The sequence below is a fragment of the Equus quagga genome, chromosome 4 (genome assembly GCF_021613505.1).
Source record: "Equus quagga isolate Etosha38 chromosome 4, UCLA_HA_Equagga_1.0, whole genome shotgun sequence".
Lineage (NCBI taxonomy): Eukaryota > Metazoa > Chordata > Mammalia > Perissodactyla > Equidae > Equus > Equus quagga.
Window position 1 is genome coordinate 86,691,601 of NC_060270.1, and position 24,501 is coordinate 86,716,101.

At 36.4% G+C, this 24,501-nt stretch overlaps 1 protein-coding gene across 2 annotated transcripts in view; it reads left to right on the forward strand.

Annotated features, from left to right (window-relative positions):
• ARHGAP15 (Rho GTPase activating protein 15) overlaps nt 1-24,501 on the forward strand; it is a 606,459-nt gene that overhangs the window by 94,595 nt on the left and 487,363 nt on the right. For both annotated transcript variants that reach the window (XM_046657907.1, XM_046657908.1), the window contains exons 5-6: nt 4,845-4,932; nt 23,520-23,609. In XM_046657907.1, the coding sequence (XP_046513863.1) occupies nt 4,845-4,932; nt 23,520-23,609 (178 nt within the window). The remainder of the gene's footprint in view (nt 1-4,844; nt 4,933-23,519; nt 23,610-24,501) is intronic.

Consider the following 24,501-nt stretch of genomic DNA (forward strand, 5'->3'; position numbering starts at 1 on the left):
CTAGAGACAATTGATACAGCAGAATAAGCATGGCCTTCAAGTCCAGGAGACATGACCTGAATCCCATCTTTATGATTTTTATGTCTGTGGGTAGGAGGCAGCCTGACTAAGCTTCAGTTTTCTCATCTGAATATGAGGGTATCACCCACGTCCCAGTGTTGTTTGGAGGATTTATTTGTTCCCATGTTTACTGCCTGTCTCCCCTGAGTTAGAGGTAAACTCCTCGAGATCTCTCTTATTTGCCTTTATATATTCAGTCCTTGGAATTGTCTGCATGTGGTAGATGCTCACTAGGTACTTGCGACTGGCCTAGTGATTAAATGACTTGATACACACAAAATACCAGGTGCCACACCCAGCACAGAGTGGGGACCAATGCATGCATAATAGCCTGTATTATTGATACACATCTGAGAAGTCAGGAAGACCTCTAGAGAAAGCTCAGCTATTGCCACTAGACTTATAAATTAGAGAAAAATATACTTAACCAGAGGAATTAGATAGTTTTTTTAAAAATGCCAGGAATGACGTATCAAAACACTAGGCAACTGAGAAACAAGGAAGAGAAATGCAGGAAGTGGGGCCTTTTGTAGTCCTTGTTAGTGAATAACAGCAAACACAGACCAGGAAAATCCCGAAATTGGAGAGGCCGTATGTTCTTTTCCTCAAAAACTTTTAATAAGCTCCTACTAAATGGCAGATATTGTGCCCAGAACTAGGAAAGCTCTAAGAGGTTAAGGATGGCGTCCATCTCTTTGAGGGAGCTACAGAAGTAGAGGGACTTTCTTTCCATTCTGAAAACTGCTTCATCCTTGAAAGGTCAGTTTGAAAAGTTTCAACAGAAACTGCTAGACTCACTCGTCCCAGCTAAGCCCTCTGTGCTCACATGAGTTACTCCCTTCCTGAGCTGTCTCTCAATGTACTGAACAACAGTCACCTGTAAGGGTTTGGTTGCCTACAGAAAGCATTAAAGGTTCAAGTCAGGGCAAAATCTTGCCAGTGGAGCCTTTTCACACTCTGTCCAGAGGTGACAATGCCATCCAAAAGGCTCACTGTGTTAGAGTAACCGGGCAAGAAAGCTCTTACATGGATCCCCTGAGAACCGCAGGCAACACTGAACCCATCAGATGGGGAATGGACTGGACAGATATCGTAAGGAAAATGGTTAAGTTTCTAGAGTACTTTGTTTAAGGAGGAAGATTCCAAAGGTTAAAAGTTGTTCCTGTTAGGTGAATTCTCAGCCACTCCTAGGCTGGAGGCTTTTTATTGACTTTCTGGTTTTATGCTCCCTACTGAGTGCAGATAAATCTGCTCATCACAGACCAGAATCATCCCCTAGCAGGAAAAAGACGGAAGTGCCATCATCAGGAGCACACCACTGCTCCTGGCTGCTTATGAGGAGTTGAATGTTGTATCATGTGACTCCTTTAAATCAGTGCAACTTCAAAGGGAAGAAGAGAGCTTAGGAGTGGCGGGTCTTCACCCAATCCTAAGCAGCAACAGGTAACATAGTTGAAAAGAGAGCCCAGATGGCTTGTACTTTGCCACAGTCTGTACGCACTAGCTTTTATAATTTGAGAGTTTTGACAAAAAGCTATGGCAAAATCTGACATTGACAGTCTCCTTAACCAAGAAAGTACTGCTTAATCCTTACAAAAAACCAACATAAATTAGTGACCGGTTATAGGCTTGGGAGTCAGAGAAACTGAGTTTGACTCTAAGTCTAAGTATGTGGGCTTAAGTAAGTTACCTAAACTCTCTGAACCTTGTTTTCCATATTAGTAAATGGACATGTTCGTACCTTCATCATTTTTTTGTGAAGCTAAATCTCCACTACATAATCAAGCTTATACTAGGTACTCAAAATAATTTATGCTAATTATTATTTTAAAAGAAATCATGGAAAAAAATGAAATTGGAGGACCTAAAAGGTTGGTAACAGCATTTTATTCTTCTTTTTGAAATGAAATCATTTTAAACAAATTGGAAAAATCTTCACTTTTATTCTAATGCCATAAAGACATTGCTTGTAGTTTAAAAATTCAAAATGCAATAGCACTGTAAGTAAGTGTCAGAGCAATTTATATCACTGAGGTTCCAAGACCTACAGTTCTTACCCTCTTTGGCTTCTTCATCAAATTCACCTAACAGGGAACATTTCACAGCAGTTCAAAGTTCTAAGAAAGAACCACGAGATAATTGAATTTCATGCAACTTCAGTTCTAACCAGTTCCAGTTCCAAGTTTAAGGAAGAGGATAGTAATGCCAACACATTCTATAAACGATCAACATCTGAAACAGATTCAAATCAGAACCATTTATCAAGAGCTTGATATAGAGAGGAAGCAAAAAAGGAATAGTATCTCCCTGCCGGGAGAGAAAACCATAGTGGGAAATGGAATAGGCATGTTAAATACGGGTTCTGTCATGTCTGAGGACGCTCCATACTTCCTAATCATATACCGTCAAATAAGCGGTGGCGATAAAAGATGCCCAGTCTAGACCAGCAGTCAGTCCTTCCACTGTTTCCCTTTTGTCTGTCTGGGGCCGTCTAATATGATGATCCACATAAAGAGAAAGCTACGGCTGCTCCAATTCACCTTGCTGCTGCTGGTACCTAAAAGGAGAAAAGGGCACTAGGGCGAACGGGGAAAAGCTCTGTGGCTTTCTTTCTGGTTTTTTTCCCCTCATCTTTTTCATCATTTGATTGAAAAAGTGACTCTTCATTTGAAGATTAGTGGGTCCAAGAGCATAGTATTCATGTTCGCATGTTGAAAAATGCAAACCGTGTTTGTTTTGTCTCTGTTTGTTGTGTTGGTTTTTTTTTTTTTTAACACAACGGTGAAGACTTAAGAAAACTTCAGGTGTGCAAGAGCAAGCTAATCGTGCCGTAAAGGTTAACTTCACTTCGTCAAAGCTGTCCTTTCAATCAAGGCCCGACATTCTAAGAGGCAAGGGGCAGTAAATGACACAAAGATCACGAATGGTCATTTGAAACATATTTTTGTTTAGTTTTCTACTGACCTGAATACAGTCTTTCTGTAAACTTTTTTTTTACTACTTTAGTAAAATGAGCTTAGCAGTTTTGAAATGAGTGTTAAACTAAAGCAAACTGCAGCAATGTGACATAATGGATAGAAACTTATGTATATTAATCTCCTTAATGTTTCACCATCTAAAAAAGGACATCCTTCATGACATGAATACACACATATAATTACCGAAGTGATACATGTTTCATGCAGGAAATTTTTTTTTTTTGGGGGGGAAGATTAGCCCTGAGCTTACTGCTTCCAATCCTCCTCTTTTTTTGATAAGGAAGACTGGCCCTGAGCTAACATCCATGCCCATCTTCCTCTACTTTATATGTGGAATGCCTACCACAGTGTGGCGTGCCAAGCGGTGCCATGTCCCCACCTGGGATCCGAACTGGAGAACCCCGGGCCGCCGAAGCAGAACGTGCGCACTTAACCTCCGCGCCAGCCGGCTGGCCCCATAATGCAGGAAATTTGATAAACATCAAGAAATACAAAGGAAAATTGAAAGCTGTGATTTCACCACTTGATTTCATTGTTATACCCGGCTTTTCTTTTCCATACCTAAGTTCAATCATTGATTCAATAAATATATATTTACTACCTACTCTTCCAGGGCACTGTCCTAGGCGCTTGGGGATATCTCCAAATATGAAATATTTTCTATCATTTTGGGTTTTTTTTTTTTAAATCGGGGAGATAGAGGTGAAATTTACAAAAATTATTTTCTAATTTATCATAAATGCTATGCAAGGAAGTCATGGAAGGCACAGTTGAGGATGTAATATTTGAACTTCCGATGAATGAGAATTAATAATTAGAAGGGGCTGGGATGGGTGAGGACAGCCTTAAGTAAATAACATAGCCTGGTGTTATGAACTACGTATTGTATCATAGTCTGCATTAAAATCTTCCTATATCAGTATTTTTCTGCAGCATAGGGTTCATTATTCCATTATATGAATCTATTCTGTACAATTTACATAACCAATCTCTTATTTTTTGATATTTTAGGTGCATAATTAAGAAATAATGGTGCATTTCATACTTGTGCACACAACTTTAACAACTTACGAGATAATTTAAGAGAAATTTAAATTTATGAAATGGGCTTGTTTAGTCAAAAGATATACACATTTTTAAAGATTTTTAAAAAACATATTATCAAATTCACTCCAGACAACATGTGTTAGTTTACACTCCCACCAAAATTGTGTGAGAGAATCCATTTCTCCACACCCTCAATAGCCCTTGGTTGTATTAGTCCTTTTAATTCTTGCCAATTTGGTTGGCAAAGAGGGGAAAAGCGTTTCACTCTTTTTATTTGCATTTCTTTGATTTCTAGTGAGATTCAACATTAAAAAATATTTTCAACTAGGCAGTGACACATTAGCTGGTTAATTTTTCAGACTCTGAAATCTACTAAACCAATGAAGAGCAGTAACAATGAAGGAAGGGGTTTTGATGCCTATTTACACTCTGCTATTTTTGGCTTGCTGTAGAAACATAGACTTTTTATGGAATGGGGCCATGGATACACAAAAATTGGATTTTTAGTAGATGAAAAAGACTTTGGGAGGATGTACAAATTGAGAACATTTTACTATAAATGCCATGATCTTTAAAAATTACAGAATGTCTTTATTATTACCCAAATTCCACACCACCTATAGGTTTCAATAAAGAAAAGACTTTTAGGAATTCTAGTTAAAAATATGGTCTCTACTCATTCCAAATGTTGCTCATGTGATATCCATAAATGACTTAATCAAGTGATAATGCTGTTTTCCTCTTTTTTTCTCCCCTAAGGAAAAACTGGTCTACTTCCTGGATTGTTCTTTCTAGTCGAACAATTGAATTTTACAAAGAATCCAAGCAACAGGCTCTGTCTAATATGGTGGGTAGTTCTTTGTTTCTACTGTTATCACCTTTGAAGAAATATTATGGAATTAAAAGTTTGGTTTTGTCAGAAATCACACTGCAGCCTCCAAGCCACGAACATCTGAAAGCAGATGGAGGAACGGACTCAATAAACTTTTAAGCAGATGAAGGGAAAAGAGAACTTAGTGCCTGTTTTATTAAGTGGTGCATTTGGAGAATGATCACAAAACGAGATGAACGGCGAGCGGCTATCTAGTAATGGGAAGGTAACGCTTTAAATTAAGGTGCCATTTCTAAGTGCTTTATTCTTATTTATGAAATGATCACTAAATGCAGCTACTTGCTCAAATAATGTATTATAACGTATGTTATAAAATGCATTAGTAATAAATGCTTAACAGATGAGACTATGGGAAGCTGTTTTAAAGAATATTATGAGATGTAAATCGTATTAAACCATGTATGTGCATCTTTAATACATGAATTTAAGTTGTTATCTAGCCGGCGATAAAGTGCTTCACACATTAATAAATAATAATAAACGGTTTATAAATGGCACCTTAATATAGGATGTTACCAATGAGGAAACACTCTAAGTTAACAAAGTGATTTTTTATCTTAGTCTAACTGTGACATTCACTATATCCAGCTAACCTTTCCAAATATTTCTATGACTCCATCTAATGGAGCTAATACAATTTCTGTATCTTATGGTTATTACAAAGTGAAATTTGTAGGGTTTCTTTATTGTACCTGGAGGAGGGCCTCACATATGCCCACAGAGATTTGACATTGATAGTAAGTAGGAGCAATTTGGAGCTAGTTACTGGGGCAATTCAAGCTCAAAACCTTGCTGCCCAAACACCAGAGCTGCCGCATGATATAGGAGACAGTGGGCAGGCAGCATATCTGACAGCCTCCTGATTAGGAAGGACTCGGGCAGGAACCAACCTGCCATACCCCATTGGCCTGATGGGCGGCAGAGAAGGGGGTCGCCTGGCAGGAGTTAACCACAATGAACTAATTTGTATTTGGCAGGTAATAAAACGATGGAAAGTTCTTTGCTTTCCAGCCACTAGTCGCGTTTGCTATGTAATCCTCTTTAAATAAGAAATAGAAAATCATTTGCTAGGAGATGTTTTTTAAAGGAGAAGATTTTAGTAAGAACAAAAGGTAGCATTTGGCTTGCTCCTGATAATTGCAATAGCCTTTATCCCCAAGTGGCTTTCTGATTTTGGAGTCTCTGTGCGGTCCAATCTGTAAACTAATTATGAATGAATTAAAAATATATCTCAGTCCTTTGTATTTTTAATTTAAACTGCCTCTGAAATTCGTTTTAGGGTTTTGTTTTGTTTTTATTGTTTGGCTACAGGAAGATTGAGATAATCTTTTTAAGAAAAATAAAGTACCCCTAAGGGCCAGGCATGAAAAAACTCCCCTCCACTCACTGGTTCTTTGTCTTCCCTTTGAATGAGTTCTAAGAGGGGAAGTCAGGAAGGGAGGAAAGTCGCCTGCCTTGCTGAGTTTGGCTGCTGAGAAGATGATCTTCATCCTGCTGGGTGAGAAGAATTCCATTGGAGCAGAGTTTATGTGAATGTGCTGGGATAATGGGAGAAATTAGATCCCAAATTGAAGCATTTGGTTTATTTTTATTTTTATTATTTTAATCTCCTCTTACTGGGAGATATATTTATCGGCTGCTTAATTTTGTACAGGTGAAAGAAAACTCCCTTTAGATTGCAGGCAAACCCTGCAAGTCAGCTCACTAACCCATGCCTCCCATTCAATCTTCAGAATTGGAAATTGACAATAGATTTTACTTTTAGAAGAAATTCATTACCATTTTTTTGGCAGTCCCTATTTATTACTTCTGGCCTTATTTTCAATGCTCTTATGGTTTCTCCCAGGCACTCATTGTCTTCAAAGTGAATTCAGGGCAGGAACTAGCTGTGTTTTGTGGTAATGGGGAAGAGAATTACAGATTCATGTTTGTACTGCATGAATTGTCTTGCTAGTCAACTTCTTGGATACATTTCCAACCAAGTATTAAAGGCCTAGTGGGATAGCCCACATTTACCAATACCAGTCTTAGGGAAACGATACGATGATTGCCAGGCCTTGATTAAAGATGCTGTGGTTTTATTTTGAAAGAGATTTATGCTCGACTTTCTGAATTCCCCTTGTACCCCCTTAAACATGTCCTGGTATTGTTCATTGTGCTTCTGGGAAAAAGTCTGTGCCTTCCTCCAAGGGGTCAGTAAAAACTGCCTGAGTGAGTGCAGAATGTGCTTTAAAAGAGTAAATGGCATTTTAATCTTTATAGGAATGATCTTTGAATGTTAATGCAGTGGTGAGACAAAGCAGCAGAGTAGCTAAGAGCTTGACGTTGAAGTTCAACCACAGGGGACTTCATTCTAGTTTTGCCACTTAGGAGCTGACAAAGTTACTTAACTTCTTTGAGCTTCAAAATCTTTATCTGTGAAATGGGAGGATAGTGATATGCATCAATAAAATTAGTAAGGGATGAAATTAGTTAATTAAAAAAAGGTATATAGCAGTTGTAAAATAATTATTATATTCTATATACTCTACTAAAATATATAAATATATTATATTCTATAGTGCATAATATGGAGTATAATATATTATTCCACTATATTAGTTTTGCTCTTGAATTGATTCAGATATGTATAGAAGAGAAAACATATGAATTCAAGGAATAGCAACAGCACCTATGGCCTCCAAAAAAGAGAAATATGTATCCATAGGTAGCATAAATCTCATGTCTGAACGCTGAATAATTCTGAAAATGAAGCCATCATCTACTTGGGGCTCTAGATGCAACCTCCTGCGTGTCCACGTCTATTTTCCGGGGGCCCTCATCTTCCTCCATTGGCTCATACTCTTAGGGCTTTCACGTTTAATACAGCATGTCACAAGACGTTGTGCCTGGTCCCACATTCTAGGCTGGGCTATCTTTCCTTCTCACTGAAGTTCTTTCGGTTCATAACCAACTCACATTGTTATCAAAAGCAGCCTCCCTCTGAGAGTAGACACAGAATGTAAATTAGAGACTCATGGGCTCTGGGTCATCGTTGACCTCCTTAAAAGAAAAAGAGGACCAACATATTCTGTTTTTCTTTTTAATGGGGACATTAAAAAGTAACCTACCACCTACTACCACTGTCACTTCCTAACAGAAAGGAAGTTGTAAAATACCCCAAATCTGGGTGAGATAAAACTTCAGAATGCAAGCCAGTCTTTATCAAAACAGGAAACTGTCTTCCTTCTATGTCCACAAACATCGTCTCTGTTTTGTTCCCTCCACCTCAAACCAGAGAAAGTTTGGTCCAGACTGGCTGGCCCTCCTGTGAGGAGGAGCCTTTGAAAACCACTGGTGTTCTAGATCTGAATTTCCCGGATGATAAAGGAAAGGATAGTGTTCATATTCTCATAGATTTTTTATGTATTCTGATTTGTAACTCACTTTAAAATTTTTAAATGTTGTCATTCGAAAATAGTGCAGAAACCATTTTTAAGTAAAATTTACAAAACATATGTATATTTTAACAGTTACTGATCAAACTCCTCCATAGTTACCACCCAGGTCAAGGGAGACCCTGCCAGCCCTCCAAAAGCCCCACCCCCTGCCATCTGTCCCTATGTCATCACAGCCTTTTCTCTTGCCACAGAGTTAAATTGCATTTTAGTCATTATTTTATTGCCTTTTATTATTTTCCCACCTATAGCTATAATCCTTAAAAAATATAGTTTACTTTGTCTGGTTTTGCATTTATAGAAATGGAATGTTTCTTTCTCTAAATATTTCTTGTTTTTTCCTCCTTTTCTTTTTTTTTATCATTTCATATTTTCTCTGCTGGTTTGGGAGTGATATACTTTCTGTTCTGTTAGTGGCTTCCCTAGGATTACATTGATACTCATCAAAGACTAAAGCTAATCAAATCCTTTACCCTCTTCCAAAATATTACCTTAGGATATTTTTAATCCATTTATCCTCTTCCCAATGTATATGCTATTGTTGTCTGGTATTTTAATTCTTTCTTTTCATTTTTCTGTAACACAACCAGACATTATTTATCCTCTTTTATAGAGTCAATGTTGATTTACATTTGCCAAATATTTGCCCTGTTCTTTACTATTTATTTCTTCCTGCATCTTAGACCTTCCTTCTAGGATCATTTTCCTTCTGTTTGAAGTATATTCTGAGAAATTCCTGTAGTAAGAGTCTTGTGGTGACAATCTGTCTCAGTGTCTGCTTGTTTCAAAATGTATCTATTTCTCCCTCATTCTGGAAATACATATTCTCTCTGGATATAGAATTTTGAGTTGGCAGTTATTTTCTTTCAGTACATCAAAGATATTATTCCACTGTTCTCTGTCATCCATTATTGCGATCAAGAAGTTACCCGTTAGTCTAACTGCTGTTCTCTGAATGCTCATTTTATTTTTCTCATGACCATTGTTTCCCCACAGTTTCACCATGATGCATCCAGATATCAATTTCTTTTACTTTTTCCTTCCTGAATTGTTGAGCATCTTGAAATTGTTTATAACTGTCATGAATATATTTTAGAAAATTCCAAGGTATTTTCTTTTCAAATGTAGCTTCTTTCATATTCTCTCTTATTTTCTTCTAAGCTTCCAGTTAAATCTATATTAACTTTTCTTACTCTACCTTCCATATGTTTTACACTCTTCTCTTTTCTATCATTTTATCTTTCCAAACTGCATTCCAAATAATTTCTCTTGATTCTTATTCTAATTCTTTAATTCAATACTCCTTTGTTTAAATAAAAACATTGTTTTTATTTCCATTATTGTAATTTTCAACTCTAGAGGTTTGTTTCTTTTTTAAAATTTACTATGTCATTTGTTATAGTTGTTTCTTGAAGATATTTTCAAGACTCTCTTTTATTTTGTTAAAATTAGAAGGCATAGTTGTTTTATATTTTGTGTCTTGTGATTTTAACATTTGAAGTCTGTGTCAGTCTGTTTCTGCTGGTTCTCACTCATGTTGCTTTGCTTTGTTTCCTTGTGTGTCTGGTTATCTTTGACTGCGTGCTAATCATTGCTATTGAAATATTATCATGGGAGGTTCTCTGAAGTCTAAGATAAATGTGTCCTACTCCAGAGTGTTTTGCACTTTTCTCAAAGGGTTTGGGACACTCCCAGGGACTAATTAGCTTAATCTAAATTAATAGTCTGGAATTCTCAGATTATGTGTACATAGAAGGATGTCTATAGCTATGCTACAACTAATCAGGGACAGAATTATTCTTCACTCTTCCTTTTTGTTCTCTCTTACATTGCTCATCTACAAAGGCAGTCTTCTTTATAATCCCTTGGGATTGGAGAAAGGCAACAAGTTTAATATGTGTTCTCCTTTATCCTTTCATAAGACCTCAGGCAGCACCTTTTCCATTATTCTGTGAGGTAGATTGACCAAAGTTTAAATGTGTCGTATAAACAAATGCCCTCAGGCAAAGTACAATTATGTTGATTTGATATTCAGCTTTCCTCTCTGGGTTCAGATTCCCACCTCCAAAAAATATTTACCCTGGCAGCTCCCACTTTCTTTTGAGCCTTTCAATTCTTTTAAGGTAATTTTAAAAAGAAATATCTTATCCAGCACTTTTCATTGTTTTCAGTGGGAAAGTTGATCCAAATAGCATAGCTTCTCATTACAGTCTACCTCAGTTTCATTTAAATATGCATTTGGTTAATCAAGTTTGTGCTATTTATATAAGCCTTGGTGGGAAAAGACTTCATAAGAATATGTATTGAAATCCTACAATGAACAGCTTGCTCGTTAGGGCTACATATAAGGCATAGAGATATAATCAAGATATAGTCTTTGCTTTATAGCATCTCTGCCAAAAAATAGGGTGAGATGAAATAAAAAACTTAGATGATTTTTTTTTTTTTTTGAGATTTAAAGGAGGGAGAGCTCACATCTGTGAAAGATTTGAATTGAGCCTTGAAGGATGGTTATAATTTCAATATGTGGAGAATTGTGGGCAGGGAATTCCAGTGGAGTAAAAAATATGAACAATGGCATGAAACTGAGAAGGGGTAAGGTCTGTGTGCTAAAAAGAGAAGTGAATATTTTAGTTTGGTTGGAAGACAAGATAAAATAAAAGAAATGAGAAGCATGCCATGGGTTGATATTTGCAACCAGAAGCAAATCTTTAATAAGGTGTGTCAGTATTCTCCAGACATCTTCACCCTAGATAATCTATCATGTGTATTCTTTTAACAAATACATACTGAGCAGCAGTGTGACTCTGGTGCTACTTGTCTTAAAAGGACCAGGCTTATCATGGGGAAAGGGTAAGAGAGGAAGCTGATTCTTCTTGGATCATGGCCTCATCTCACTTAGTCCAAGGGCAAACACTTTTGCCTCACAAGCCACTGCATTATTATTTGTTTCATCTAGTGCTAGAGAAATTATAAAGAAACAAGAGTTGTCAGTTTCATTTATCCTCTGAGGTGACTCACAGTCTTTTCATTTTTTAAGTACACTTGCCTATTTTTGTATCAGTAGGCATTTCAGTTGGCTCCAGCATTTCAATTGCAACTTGCCTCCTAGATACCTGCTGTGCTTTGTGATTTTAGAGCTTATGCTTGGTTTAGAGTAAACACCTGACTCTAGCCAAGAGATGTGGCAAGTTTGCATTCCTGGTTAACAAAAGCTATTGATGGATTCCCTCATGGGGAAGAAGCTCTGTAATTTGGAGCACCCATTCATTTATTTATTCTACAAATGATTAACAACGCCTAACAATGTGTTTTTAAACCCTAGAGATATCCATATGTATCATATATGATCCCTGCTCTCAAGGTGCTTATAGTCTGGTAGACGAGACAGAATCATATGCAGATTTATTACAATAAAACATGACGAAAGTGTCAAAAAATATAAGAAAACATGCTGGGGAACAGTAGATCTAGCTACGGGTACTGGTAGTCCTTTTCCAGGGAAACTGTTGTTCCAGGAAATGCTCAGCCTGTGTATCTCCCCATTTGTTTATTCTGCAAATATCACTGAGTGTCCTCGATGTTTAAGCCACTATGCTAGGTGTTATGAAAGATATAAAAATTAGTCAGACTCAGATCTTTCCCTGAGGGTCTAGAAACAAATAGAAATCATGCTCATAAGTCAAGTAATTATAGTAAAAAATGAACATTGATAGTTGCTCCAAAATGGCCTGAACAGAAACATGGGTTAGTTTTATGGTAACTCAGAGGAGAGAAAGATTGCTTCCAGCTGGAAAGGAGTCTAAATATATCCATACAGAAAGTGATATTTGAGCATGCTTTTGAAGGATGAGTAGGATTTCAATGCAGAATTGGGGGGACAAAGATATTTTATGAAGAAATAAGGGAATAAGCAATGATCAAATATGAGAAATAATTCTTTAATTAATTTATTTATTTTATAGATATGTATTGATCTCTTTCCTTGCCCCTTGCTCTGTGTGCTAATTGTTGCCCTTGAAATGCTTTTAGAGGTTCCCTGTGGCCTAAGGTGGATATGCCCCAGTCTAGACTATTTTGTGTTTCTTCTACAAGTTGCCTGGATGCACTGCCAGTGAAAGATTGCCTCAAAATAAGTTGAGGATAGCAGTGCAGAACAGGAAGCACTCTAATTTGGTTAGAAAGTCAGTGTGGAACCAGCTCTGAAAGACCTTGAATAGAACTGTGAGAAGAGATGACTCATTCTGTAGGCACTATGGAGCCCTTTGTATATACTAAATATCCTCAAATTAAGAGAGATTCAGAATTTTCAGAGACAGGTTTGGGGAATTAACATATTTATTTCTACTTTTAATAAAAAGAAGATAGGACTTGTGATATTACCTGAGAAATGTATTCTAAAAATCTATGGAAATACAGGAGCGATAGAAGCCTTGTGCTCTTATTGACAAAGAAAATAGCAAAACAGCTAACGTTGCCATTATTATGGCCAATGCCTATAGTAAATCAGAGGGTATCATTTCACTCAGAAAATATTTTAGTATTCTCACGTCTTTGACCTTTTAACAGAATGATCATTTCTAAAGTAGTCTGAGTGCAAAGAAAGAAAGCAGGCCAATTCATCTAAGGAGAACTAAAAATGTGCTCTCCCAAGAAAGTGGGTGTATCAGCACGAGTGAGCCCCCAGTAGCAAACCTGGAAGTGTTTTCATGGGACTCCAGAACCTATGTTCAGTGTAGCCCCCTACTAACACTGTGAAAAATCTATTTCTGGTTTAAGAAATTTCTCTTGTCTTCATATCCACCAAAATTCAGACCAAATGGGCCTTATTCTCATCTATCAGCTGTTTCTGTTATATTTATCACAGTGTGCTCAGAAAACTTAGCGTCACTTTTGACATAAATTCAGAAGCTTTCTAAACATTTCAAGGACTATTTCTCCCCTAAAATCATATAGTTCTAAAGCCAGTATATTCTTTATGAAGCCTACATACTGATTACGTATGTAACTTCTTTTTTCTGCTACTTTCATGTTTTTCACATTACATTATAGTACTCATACTTTTAGTAGAGGTAAACACTGGCAAATTTTACTTGTAATGACAGAAAACTTTTCCCAGGCATTCAATAGACTATTAACTTTTTCAAACCACCCATTCAACCATAACCTTGAAAGCAAGAAAAAGAGTAAAAGGTCTCATTAAAATAATTTGTTTACTTTTTTAATATTGTTTACTTCCAGTGCAAATAATGAACACAAGCATTAATTAAATAATGCAATACATCTGATGCTCAGTCACTGTAGTACGACTTTAATAACAAAATGCACTTGTTTATGGGAGTAAAATGATGTGATTTAGCAAAAAGATGAAAATAGTTTCAATCAGAAAGCTATTCATGAATTATTGAGTATTCTGTGCAAAATGAATATGGAATGATTTTATCTTCGTAATGTGAGTATTGAGCCCTTATTCAGATCCCTGCTCAAAAAGATCATAAGAAATGGAGGGACAAATGATAGATGCACCAACCTCAGCCTAATGAAGGCATTTGAAATCTCTGTTTCATATTTTCATTTCATAATGATAGAGCTCTGGCAAAGTCAGCATGGTGATCACTAAGGCAGTTTATGAGTATAGCCATAGATTATATTCTCATATGGCCTCATTGTATATTTAAAAATTATTATTAAAAAAGATCCCCAAATCTGGAGGATGGTAGGTGAAGATGGAAAGAAAGAAAGAAAGAAAAAAAGGGAAACTGAATTCTAGTATTTTATTAACGTAAACTTTGTAAGGAAAAAAATGAAATCAAGTGATCGATATTACTATAAATGAAGCCATGTTCTCTGGTTATAATTTTCTCAAGATTTGGCCATTAACCACAATAAATTCTGTATCTTACATAATTTTTAATAACCACAAAAATCTATGAAATTGATAGGATGCTTTATAAATGGATAATAGCTTACTGTCCAATAAACCTCACCTTAGGCTCTCTCAGAAAACTATTTTAATTATGAAGTTTGACTCTCTGTGGTTTATCATTTTGGTCAATGTAATGCATCTGATTTAGAGCTTGCGTTTTCTCTGAGATAAAATGGACTTTTACTCCACAGCGCACTTTTTAATTTGCTGAATATATGTATTTAGTCTTTCTCAAAAATTCACTAGTAAATTGAAATGCTCTGGGAAACAGTGTACCATATTAGGTAGAAATAGGGGCTCCCAAGTCAGACCACCTGGGTTAGGAATCCCAGGATCACATTTTGTTTGTTGCTATAATCCTTGGCTTCTTGACTAAAGTATGGGGTTAATGAGAGAACCTACTTCACAGAGCTATTGTGAGAATTATGTGAGAAAATTGATGTAACACACCTGGCACATAGCAAAAATAATAAATCTTAATTATGTTTATTATTACTACATAAAGCAATAGAGTATAGTGATTAAGAGAACAGGCTTTGGAACCAAATAGAATGAATTCAAATGCCCAAATGGCCACTTAACGGCAGTATACGTAAAACCCCTGTCTTAGTTTTCTTAACAGTAATATAAAGATTTGTCAGGTAGGAGAACACTCCCTGCTGTTCAAATACAATACAAAATTTCTGCAGAATTTCATTTCTTACTCGTACCACAGTGTAAAACAGATATTCCTGGCCAGCTTTCTGTTCCACAGTGCTTCTCCCATCTTTTGGTTCTGCCATCCCCTGGTGGCAGATAAGGGAAAGTTAAAGAGAGCATAGGAAGGTCTGCAAGCTCTTTTAACAGCCATAAGCCCAGAAGTGTCTCACATGGTTCTTGCCCACGTTGCAGAGATGAGAATGAGTAATGTGGCCACATGTTGATGCAAAGGAAGCTGGGGGAGAAATGGAGTCTCCGGTGAGCCAGCTAATTCCCAGTGGCAACTCTAGACTCCTGAAGCGGGAGCCCAGCACACATTTTGGTGGAGAGCTATCCATCTTTGCCACAAGGAGAGTAACATCAATTGTCTGACCCTGACTTCTTAGAGGACAAAGCCCAAATTAAGCATCTGCACTTTACTTGGGAGGCATGAATCCAGGACACAGAGAGTGAAGAATAAAGGGAGTGGGGCAGGAAATGATGAGAAGTAGTGGAGGAGATGTGTTACCGTACTGGCTACCACTCTACAGTGAGGCTCAAAGAGACACAGAAGATCCCCAGGCAGGTGCACTACTTGACTTGGAGAGAAGCTGCAAATAGACTGTCTGGAGAAATCAGGAAGCAGTCTGTGGCAGGGAGGGATGGAAGAAGGAGAAGGAATTTGTCTGCCATGTTTCTTTCCATTTCTTGCTTCCTTCTGGTTAAAGTTCACCACCCAGGGTCTTCACTGCTGACATCATAGAAACCCTGGGCACACCCTTGGGCAGCTCCTCAGAAGCCAGATCCTACACCCTGTAAAGTGGCATTTCCTCCAAATCTGGAAGTGTTCGGGCAGCCGAAAGCCTGTCTGTGCTCTGGCAGCCAGGAAGGAGGGCCTTGCTTTCCAAGAAGATGACTGATTATCCTCAGGAAGTGGGACCATTTGGGCCCAAGCAGGGCTGGTTACCTACAGGGTCAGCTGAGGTGGAGTGAGTGGATGAGGGCCTAAGGAGGAACTCTGAGGGGGCACTGAGGCACCAAAAATTTGCCCAAGCTACTCACCTTGCAGAGTTAAATAGTGTTTTATGTAATGTGAATGTAGGACAATATTAGCATACAACGAAATTAGACTAAATAGAAGCTATTTTGTTTATTCTAGCAAGATTTTGATTCAGGAATAAATGTAATAGGTGTTCATTCTCGAAAATGAGAGAATACTTTCTCCTCAAAAAAACCCCCACAAACACGTAACATTCTAGTGCCCCAAATCACTAACAAAAGTTTGCTTTTCTGAAAATCTGGTTTGACTTGGTCTTGTAATGTTCTGAGAAATTTCACTGTAGAAACAATTTCAGTTATTATTAACATCATTTATATTCATATACATAAAACCCACATCTTACGATCAAAGTATCCTCTTCTATGTTGACAGCGGCCATACTTTAGACGTTAATAAGATCAGGTATCCATTCAGCACTCTTTCCTAAATCATTTTGCCCAAATGAGAATTTATAAGTGAGTTTTATCCTCCTCCATGAATGATTTTCCAGAATCAAAACCAGTTATATGATAAAACTTAATTCCTCTAAACAGATTTTGTCTTTCCTGTTTCAAACTGATAAGGATAATCCGAGTCTATACGCTGAAATAGCAATTAATCCAAAATAAAAAATGGTAGCTAATACCGCGTTTCATAAAATCTGAACCTTATCTTTTTTTTTAACCACATCTCGTAGTAAGAGCGTGAGGATGAATGGCCCAGTGGTTTGTTGCCTCCGTACATGCCCCATCTTTGTCATGGAAAATACCACCAAGCACAAGAGCACCCGGCCTTTGATATTTTCTTAAGATACATTACAAGGCCCCAAATATCCCACAAAGAAAAATGGGAAACTTAATCCCAAAGGTTTAATCTAAGTCAGAGAAAAATATATTATAGAAAGAATACCCTTTCAGCTATTATTGGGAAATGGTTAAGATGTACTAAGAGAATAATAAAAATCAGAAGTGGACAAGACCTAGGATCAATTTTTAATGACTTCACATTGCTCCAACAGAGGCTTTTATGTTTTATTGTCCAGAAGCAGTAACTTTTAAATAATTCTATTTAAATATTTTAAAATCAGTCATTTATATTTTAAGTTTACCCCGGAAGAGATATGATATGTTCACTCTTAGATTTAAATCCATATTTAGTCAATTTTTAAAAAGTACATTTTTATAATGATGTACAATATGATCCATTGGCATCATGTAGTTCATTAGCAGACTTTTTCTTGTGTTTTGTAGCTGTGGAATCAAAAATATGTTTTCTATTAAAGGAGTCTTTAATTTCAGGCTTCTTGAATAAGATCTTGATTGTCTTCCAAATAAATTCTACAACTTTTCTGAACAACTTATTCCAATGTTTAACGACGCTTAAATACTGAACATTTTCACTTCTAATAAAGCCTAGTCCCTAAAGTTGTTATTTAAGCCTAGATGTTTCTGTTTTAGCTTTGTAAAAATGAACAATTGATTAGGATCACTTAAAAATGTCTTCTGTCTGCTTATCTTAGTTTGCTCTTTTTTGAAGCTAATATATCTATTTGCTTGAATTTTACTCAAATAACTTTAGCTTTTTCTGGCATATTTCTGAATTCACCCCAAATCTCTATTATTTGCTTTGATTGTGCCATAAGATCACTTCCTACTAAAGGTCAGTGTATATTGGAATATACATTGTGCTTCTGTGCTTTTACTTCTTATGTATTTCTCACTTGGTAAGCTATTGTTCTGAGATATATTATTTATTTTTATTTATGAATGCATTGGAATTAACCTGGAAATTTTCCATTGTAATTCTCCATCCAGTTTATAAATTCATTCAACAGGTAACAAATATCTGTTGAGTGCTTATTTTGGGCTACTTTGCTAGATTTTGGAAAAATAAAGACATATAAGACAAACCCAGCTTGGTCTCTGATTGGATGGCTTGGGGAAAGAGATACAACAGAAAGTAGTTACCGTGTGTAGACAACAAAAAGAATTGTAATAAAGTGTGCTTCAGAGTAGGGAAAATGGTAGGAAGGAGTGAATGACTTTGCCTGCAGAGGTAAAGGAGAGCCTCATGGAGATTATTTTGGAGTTACAACATGAAAATGAGCAGAACTGGGGCAAATGGCAGGCAAGGAGAGTGGGTTGAAGAGAGAGAAAATGAGTTACTGATGAAAAGGGCTCATGCATACTCATATTCCTAATGTATAGTCCTGTGAAAGCATGTTGCATTTAGGCATGCTATGAATTTAGCGTCGCAGATGTGTATAAGAACAAGAGAATGAATGGAATTGAGAAGGATGCTTGGGGAATGAAAGAAAGGGGCCTGTATGCCCTACTAAGGGATTTGTATATTATCCTGTAGATAACAAGTTTTCCAGAAGAAATATGGTGAGATTTTTCGTTTTTTACAAAAAGTCAAATTGTGGAGAAAAATTGAAATGGTTTGACTGGTCACAGAGGAAACAACAAAGAGAAGAATTCAGATGAGAGATGATAAGAGCTCAAATGAGGTTGTGGTCATGGGATGAAGAAGCTGGAGCTGGTTCTGGAATTTGAGCTTTGTACCTTTTGGTTGTGGGTAGTGAGGGAAAGGAGAGAATTAAGAAAGTGAAGTACATAAAGGGATGATTAACCAAGACAAGTAATAATGAAAAGGGGGCATGTTTGAGAATAAGACAATGGTTTTAATGAGGTGTCTGTGCTAAATCTTAATGGTAGTTAGAAAATACAGTTCTGGCACAGAAGAGAGAGGTAGGGGCCAGAGGAACCATTGAGGAATCAACATATTATAAGTGATGAATCAGACCAGAGGCAAGACCAAAACCCACAGGAAGCACGAAAACTACAAAAATTAATAAAGGCTGTAAACCAAGGATTACCAACATTTAAGAAGTGGGAAGAGGCAGAGAAGTCAGTGAAAGAAACAGAGAAGGAGGAGTATAAAATATGAAAGAAGAATTTAGAGAGAAAATGTCTCCATAGCTGAGGGACAGAGGGTTTTAAGGAGAAGGACCAGCAGAATCTAATTGTACAGAGTTTAAGTAGAATGTTGATGGGAGAGAAGGCATCAGATTGTTTTTGTTGACCTTAATGGTTAAGGCATTTTAGATTATTCAAGGAAAGGAGTAAAAGATTGCAATGGATTGAGAAGAGAATGGAACATGAGCAGAGAATGTGGCTGCAGAAAACTCTGAAGAATCCTAGCAATAATGAAAGGAAAATAGGTGAGATTGAGAAAAAGTGAAGTTATGGGATTGAGGCTTGCTTTCTTCTATATTTTTTTCAAGCATGAGTGACTTGAGCATGGTTATAGGCTAAGGGATATAATCTATTTGAGAGTAGGAGATTGAGAATGTAGGAGAAAAGGGGCAACTCAGAAAATGAGGAACAAGATTAGATGGAATTAGGAACAAGAGAAGAAAAGCCTTGGACCTAAGAAGGAGCATCTCTTCCTCTGAGGCCAAACAAGACATGCCCTGTGAGTTGTTTATGTACTGCATGGCCCTGACAGGCCAGGTAGTTTGATATTTATGGATGCCACTGTGCCCAGGAATGGGAGTTCATTAGACAGGCGGACCAGAGTCACAGACCCGGATCCAGAATTCTGGGAGCCAGATGAAAAAATTGGAAATAACGACATTTACAAGGAAGAAATAGAAAATGTTCATTCTTATTTGGGGACCTAAATAGGGCATTATGGGACCTAGAAGGATGACAGTTTAGGTATAGGGGAGAGGCCATATATTGTGTTGTGATCAAGAACTTGGGACTTGGAGTCAGATAAAAGTGAATTCATATCTCAGCTCAGGCACTTATTAAGTGTGTGAGTTTATGTAAGACACTTAAGCACTCACTGTTTGAGCTTCTTCACATGTAAGTTGAAGGCAATGGTAATAACTTCACGAGATTCTTGTCAGGAATAAATGAGAAATTGATATACAGCTTTTAGAAGGCAAGACATACAGGAATTTATTAAAGTTTATATTTTTTAATTTGTTTATTTCGATCATACAGACTATTAAAGTGAGAAGAATTGTGAATATTCTAGCACAAGGGCTTTATCTCTGTGAATTAAGAGTAAGCCATTTTACTCCACTGAGTACTCAAAAGTTATTTCTCAAGAATAAGGGGCTATGAGGAAGACTGTAGAAGAAGAAAAGAGAGTAGAGTGGATCATTGAATGGGGAGAGAGAATGAGAGAGGCCGAAGTGACTGTGAAATCAGGGACATAGGTCTGGACATGAAAGGAAGCGAAACCAGGAAGGGCTTGAGAGACTGGGACAATGAACAGAGGTCTGCTGATTTCACTAACATCCAAAACAAACATAACAGAGTAGGAGTAAGAAAAATTCAGAAAGTGGGTTTTGTTAGATGAAAAGCAGAATGGAGATTGCTAAAGCAAAGAGGAAGCCAAGCAGTGAGCTCATGAAGAATGCAATAGATGGGGCAAGGTCAAGGTCACATGAATGAGCACCAGGAGGTGAATGAAAGTGATGGACAGAGTTCCAATTTGGATAAACCCAAGCCAAGTGCCAAAGCCATGGGATTTAGTGTATGATGCTGATGACAACAGTTAGAGGTTGGCAAAGCTGGATGGTGAGAACACTGGGAAAGCTTAGCTTCCTTTTGACCCATAGGTCCCCTCTAGCTCTACAGAGAGAGAGAATCTATAGAAAATTATATAGGGTCAGAGGTTCGTATGGGATTCTTCAAGCAAGAGTCCGTATTTTCTTTATCTCTGGAGTCCCAGTGCCCAGCACAGTGGCTAACACATTGATACATAATAGGTATGCAATAAATGCTTATTGAATGATTCTGCGAAATCCTAGGTTCGATCCACGTATGAATCCATTAAACTGCTTATCACTTTTCCAAATCACAAAGCAAAGACTGCTTAACTGTTAAACCAGATACAAATCTTAATTGTTATAAAATTGGGAATTCTTTGATGCCCAACCTTCCTTCCAAAGCACAAAAGCTAGCTGAATTTTGATATTTTTCCTTCATTCATGAATTCAGCAAATATTCATTGAACAACAACTATGTGCCAGGCACTGTTCCATACATTTCCATATATTGGGAAAAATAGTGGAGGAGAAGACAAACAAAGCCCCAGCTCAAGGTGCTTAATTCTAGTGGGAAAAAACATATAGTCAGTATATAAAAATATATATGGTGATTTCAGTTAGGAGGAAGGCTGCAGGGAAATAAAAACAAGTGGTGAGATAGAGAGTAATTAGGAGTGTTGGAACACAGCTCTGTCATATGAGACAGTCAGAGAAGACCTCTGACAAGGTGACATTTAGCTGGGACCTGATGGATAAGAAGGAGTCAGCCATGTGAAGATTGGGAGTCATTCCAGGTAAACAGGTGGTGTAAAGGCCCAATGGGAAGATCAAGTTTAACAGAGAAGGACAGAAACAAAATCAATATGTCTATACTAGAGTCTAGTAAGAAAGGGGTATCTGTTCCCCAAATGTTAGGTTTTAACATGAGTATGATCATAATGTATATTTAATTTTCAAGGACTGCATAGTGGTTAGGAACAGACTCTGGAGTGACACTGCTCACACGTAAATCCTAGCTCCTCCTTTTCTACCTGTGTTACCTTGGGAAGGTTTACCTACCCCTCCTCGCATATTTTGTTACCTGTAACATGATGGTGATAAAAGTACCTACTGCATACCATTGTTTCAAGAATTAAACGAACTGATAGTTGTAAAACACTCAGAGAAGTGCATGGCACATAAAAAGTGCTTCTTATATAAAATAATTCCATCTTTTTTCCCCTGACAGCATTATATGAGAAAGATAATTTCTTCCATTACATACACTTAATGATTATTTTGTTGGTTCTGAGTATCCCGTAATTTAATTAACTGTAGAAGAAGCAGGTTGTTTTTAATTTTTCTACATCATAAATCACTTGACAATGAACATTATTATCATGCTTTGCGATTTTCCACAATAGTGATCACCTAGGTGGCAGAGCATGGGTGGACCAGTAAAAATTCTCTGACTGAACCATCTGTACGAAGCATGCTCCTCTAACAAAGGAAAGATATGCTACCAATTGCTCTCCTGCCAGCTGAATGTATCCTAAAGGAAAGTTATGTGTGGCTTATATCAATTTTTTATTGAGTTGCCAAAAATCGAAAATCTCGCAATTTAATATAAGAACCCTCAGATTTCTGGTTTCTTCTGAAAAATAGTCTATTTCTATTAAACTGATAGAATTGATCATAGTGGCTATAGGGCAACAATTGTTGAAAGATTTCTTATAACATTTTTACCATTTGTTCATAATTTCACATTTTAACCTAAAGTTTCATAATGTTAAAAACATTGTCTAAAAATATTATAACCCTTGTATACTTAAATTTTAAAGAAGTCTATGGAAAATGATTTGAGAAAAGTACTGAATTTACAGAGAAACCTAGAGTAACTTAGAACTTAGGAAAATCTTTGGAGTCTTTGAAATGTGGCATCACTTTCTTAAAGAATAGTGAATTTCCCAAACAGGTAAGCATTTGTTTAATATTTGGAGTTATGCAAATTTAAAGTTACATAAGTATCATTCACTTGAACCAAAGGAAACTATGAAGATGAAAATGTAGATGATATTTCCACTAATTGATTATTATGAATTACTGAAGTAAAAATAGCTTCTAAGTAATATCTACATCGTATTGTGTACAAGAAAGCACATGCTATAATCTATTTGGTCTAAATTAAATTTGTTAAATACATATCCTTATGTGTATAGTTTTAAAAGTCTGAAAAGTTAACTTCTAAAAGACACAGTGTTGGCACTTAATATTTATTAAATGTTTGTCTTTTCTTTTTCTCAGCTTTATTGAGATATAATTGACAAGTAACATGGTTTAAATTTAAGGTATATAATGTGATGTGTTGATGTACATATATATTGTGAACTGATTACCATATTAAGGTTAGTTAACACATCCCACCTCACAAAATTACCGTTTTGAGTGTATGTGGGTGGTGCAAATACGTAAGATCTACTTTCTTAGCAACTTTCAAGTATACAGTACAGTGTTAACTATATATGTATGTATACTGTATATTGTATAGTCACCATGCTGTGCATTTGATTGCCAGAACTTATTCACCTTATAACTGAAATAAAGTTCATTCATATTGTTATATATGGCAAGATTTCTTTCTTTTTTATGGCTGACTAATTTTTCCATTATATATATATATACACTACATTCTCTTTATCCATTCATCTGTCGATGGGCACTTAGGTTGTTTCCATGTGTTGGCTATTGTGAATAATGCTGCAAAAAACATGAGCATGTAGATATCTCTTTGAAACTGAAAACAAAAGACTTTATGCCATAAATATGTATAGCTGCTAACTCAATAAACTTTTATTTTTTCTAACATTCATCACCAGTTTTGTACGCTTTTTATTCTTATTTCATTTTTGTTTACAGAAAACTGGGAACAAACCAGAAAGTGTGGATTTGTGTGGAGCACATATTGAATGGGCCAAGGAAAAATCAAGCAGAAAGAACGTCTTTCAGGTAAGACTGTTACATATATTCAATTTATTTCTATTCCTTCTCAATCTGAGCTCTCTTGAGTAATCAAAATAAGACTACCTTGTCATGTGTTTTCAAGTATGTGAACTAGTTGTGTGAAGGTCATTGTGAAAAACTGACTTTCTTCCTTGTTGAATTTTGGTTTATTTTGTTGTTTTTGTTTGGTGACTTGCTACTATCTAAACACAAAATACATGTTATGTGTTGATTAATCTTGCACCCAAAAGTCACTGAATTTTGCAGTATATTTGATAGCCATTTGGAGTTCAAACCTAGAATGCTTGACAAATAGATTTAATGTAGAACTTTCAGACACACACAAAGTAAGACTCACTACTTATGATAAACTATGTGCATTCATCGTCATTCCTGCCTCCCAGCCATAAATTACATTTTCTAGTGTAACTTAGGTGGATCGAGAGAGCTAAATATCTATATTGGATCTTTTCTATTGTGTAATTTAATTTTTTTGAAAAATAACTGCAATTAATAGTTTCATTCATGTTCCATTGACTAGAACTAACAAGATGAAATCCTTGAAAAGAAATGGGAAAACTTAATATTTCACATATGATGTTGCCAAAATCCCTCTAGCAATTAATAACTTTAGGTTATGGGGGTTGATTTTTTAAATATATTTTAACGAGATTTAATTTAACTTATATTTCCAAAGTAACTAATAACCTATAGACATATTTTAGAATTTATATCATTTAGTAGCCAAGGAACTAGATTATTATAATTATTACATTAATATGTCTTCTGAGGCCACGTTGGCCCTTGAAGAAAAATCAGTTCTGTTCTTAAGTGCATCACTAAAATTAATATAGTGGGTCTTCTAGAAGTTTAGGTAGGTGACATTTCCTATATGAAC